At 37.4% G+C, this 2,551-nt stretch overlaps 1 protein-coding gene across 3 annotated transcripts in view; it reads left to right on the top strand.

Annotated features, from left to right (window-relative positions):
• LOC108318413 (CDKN2A interacting protein) overlaps positions 1-2,264 on the top strand; it is a 4,136-nt gene extending 1,872 nt beyond the window's left edge. For all 3 annotated transcript variants that reach the window (XM_017549454.1, XM_017549471.1, XM_017549456.1), the window contains exon 3: positions 160-2,264. In XM_017549454.1, coding sequence (XP_017404943.1) covers positions 160-1,499 — 1,340 coding nt within the window. In that variant the 3' untranslated portion in view covers positions 1,500-2,264. The remainder of the gene's footprint in view (positions 1-159) is intronic.
• Positions 2,265-2,551: the final 287 nt, after the last annotated feature.

A 2,551-nucleotide genomic window follows, 5' to 3' on the forward strand; every position in this document is an offset into this window, starting at 1 on the left:
AAAAAAAAAAAAAAGAAATTAATGATTCCACACTTTTTAAAGAAACGATTAGTCCTGAAATATTTTCACCTCATGCCTTTATTTTAATGTGTATTTGTCTTATCACCTATTTTGTACGAGGTATTCTTAGTCACGTATCTATGTTTTTCTTCTTTTTAGAAGGGGTAGAAGAGCCATCCAAAAAACGAGTTCTAGAAGGAAAAAACAGTTCTGCAGTTGAGCAAGATCACGCAAAAACTCCTGCCAAGACAGAACGTGCATCAGCTCAGCAGGAAAGCAGTTCAGCATGTACAGCGTCAGCCGCCAAATCAGAGAGTGGGAACTCAACTCGGAGCTCTGGCATCTCCAGTGAGAATAGCTCTACAAGTGATGGAGATCGGTCTGTTTCCAGCCAAAGCAGCAGCAGTGTTTCCTCTCAGGTAACATCGGCAGGATCTGGGAAAGCTTCTGAAGCAGAAGCTCCAGATAAACACGGTTCTGCATCATTTGTTTCCTTGCTGAAATCCAGTGTGAATAGTCACATGACCCAATCCACTGATTCTAGACAACAAAGTGGATCACCTAAAAAGAGTGCTTTGGAAAGCTCTTCAGCCCCAGCTTCTCAAAGCAGCTCAGAGATCGAGGTGCCCTTGTTGGGCTCCTCAGGAAGCTCAGAAGTAGAGTTGCCATTATTGTCTTCCAAACCTAGTTCAGAGACAGCTTCAAGTGTGTTAACTTCCAAACCTAGTTCAGAGGCAAGTGTTTCATCATCTGTTTCTAAAAACAGTTCCTCATCAGGCACATCCTTACTGACTCCCAAGAGCAGCTCTTCAACAAATACATCGCTGCTAACTTCCAAAAGCACTTCCCAGGTAGCTGCGTCACTATTAGCTTCCAAGAGCAGCTCCCAGACCAGTGGATCTCTGGTTTCCAAAAGCACTTCCTTAGCAAGTGTGTCCCAGTTGGCTTCTAAAAGTAGTTCTCAGACAAGCACCTCACAGTTGCCTTCTAAAAGTACTTCACAGTCAAGTGAGAGTTCTGTCAAATTCTCTTGCAAGTTAACCAATGAAGATGTGAAACAGAAGCAGCCTTTTTTCAATAGACTGTATAAAACGGTGGCGTGGAAGTTGGTAGCTGTTGGTGGCTTTAGTCCCAATGTGAATCATGGAGAGCTCCTAAATGCAGCTATTGAGGCTCTGAAAGCAACACTGGATGTATTTTTTGTCCCACTAAAAGAATTGGCAGATCTGCCTCAAAATAAGAGCTCTCAAGAAAGTATTGTTTGTGAATTGAGGTGCAAGTCTGTATATTTGGGCACTGGCTGTGGAAAAAGCAAAGAAAATGCAAAAGCAGTTGCATCAAGAGAAGCATTGAAGTTATTTCTCAAGAAAAAGGTGGTGGTAAAAATATGTAAAAGGAAATACAGAGGCAGTGAAATAGAAGATCTAGTACTCCTTGATGAAGAATCAAGGCCTGTAAACTTACCTCCAGCATTAAAACATCCTCAAGAATTACTGTAATGGGTCCAGAGTATCACTGCATACAGTATCTGGTATTTGAAGAGAAAAACTGACTTTTGTATAGTATAAAACAGGCTTTCACAAATTTTGTATTGCTTTTTTCCAGTTTTGCAGAAAATTTACATTCTAGTTCTCACACAGTAGAAGTTGTGAATAATTTATGAATGACAGTACACATTACAAGGTATGCATTAACAGCATATCAGTATGCTGTTTGATTTGCTGAAGAAAATACTGTCTTCTATTTTTAATGATACCTTAGGTACGATGTGTAGTTCAGTAGAGTCCTAAAATTTTTGTACTACTTTCAAATTTGGTGAAAACCTATTAAGTTGTCTACCATGTTTTCTTTTCTAGCTGAATAAACCACATCAAAGAAAAGGGACCACAGTATTTGAATGTTTGAAAGTCTGTAAAGCTTAAGGTTTTAAAAATGTTGACTGTAATGTTGAACATGTCTGTTAAAAAATAAAAGAAAAAATAGTTGATTCAGACTATTTTTATGAGAAGTTGTAAGCATTTTTTAGAGATAAAGCAGTATAAAGTACTTATTGTTATTTTATTCTGAAGTTGTTTAAAATTCACCATGACTTTGACCGCTGCAGATTCTTTAGGCGGGTTAATTTATGTTTTGAGGTGGAATACAATTTACACTTTTTCTTAAAGACATGAATGTGGGTTTCTATATTAAGCATATTTTGTGACTACTATTAACAGATTGATTTGTTTAGACATTAAATGCTTTAAGCTATTTTACCTTTTCAAGAAGTTGTGTTTTTTTTCTCCCCCAAGTCAGAACCAGTTCCTGCAAATAGGTTTCCCATGACTTGTCATGATAAATTGGACAACCAGGTAATTCTGTGGTATATACTTTTATTTATTAATTTTTTTACATCAACCCCCTGAACCAGAATAGATTCAAAGTGATTCCCTTTAATTTTCAAATCTAGAACTGGATGGTTTTTGTGTTTACAAATCTTGTAGGATACTGGAAAGAATAGAGAGCCATGTTCACCTCTTAATAATGAGCCTATTTAATTGAACTACATTCA

Source organism: Cebus imitator, unplaced genomic scaffold (assembly GCF_001604975.1).
Source record: "Cebus imitator isolate Cc_AM_T3 unplaced genomic scaffold, Cebus_imitator-1.0 Scaffold11, whole genome shotgun sequence".
Classification (NCBI taxonomy): domain Eukaryota; kingdom Metazoa; phylum Chordata; class Mammalia; order Primates; family Cebidae; genus Cebus; species Cebus imitator.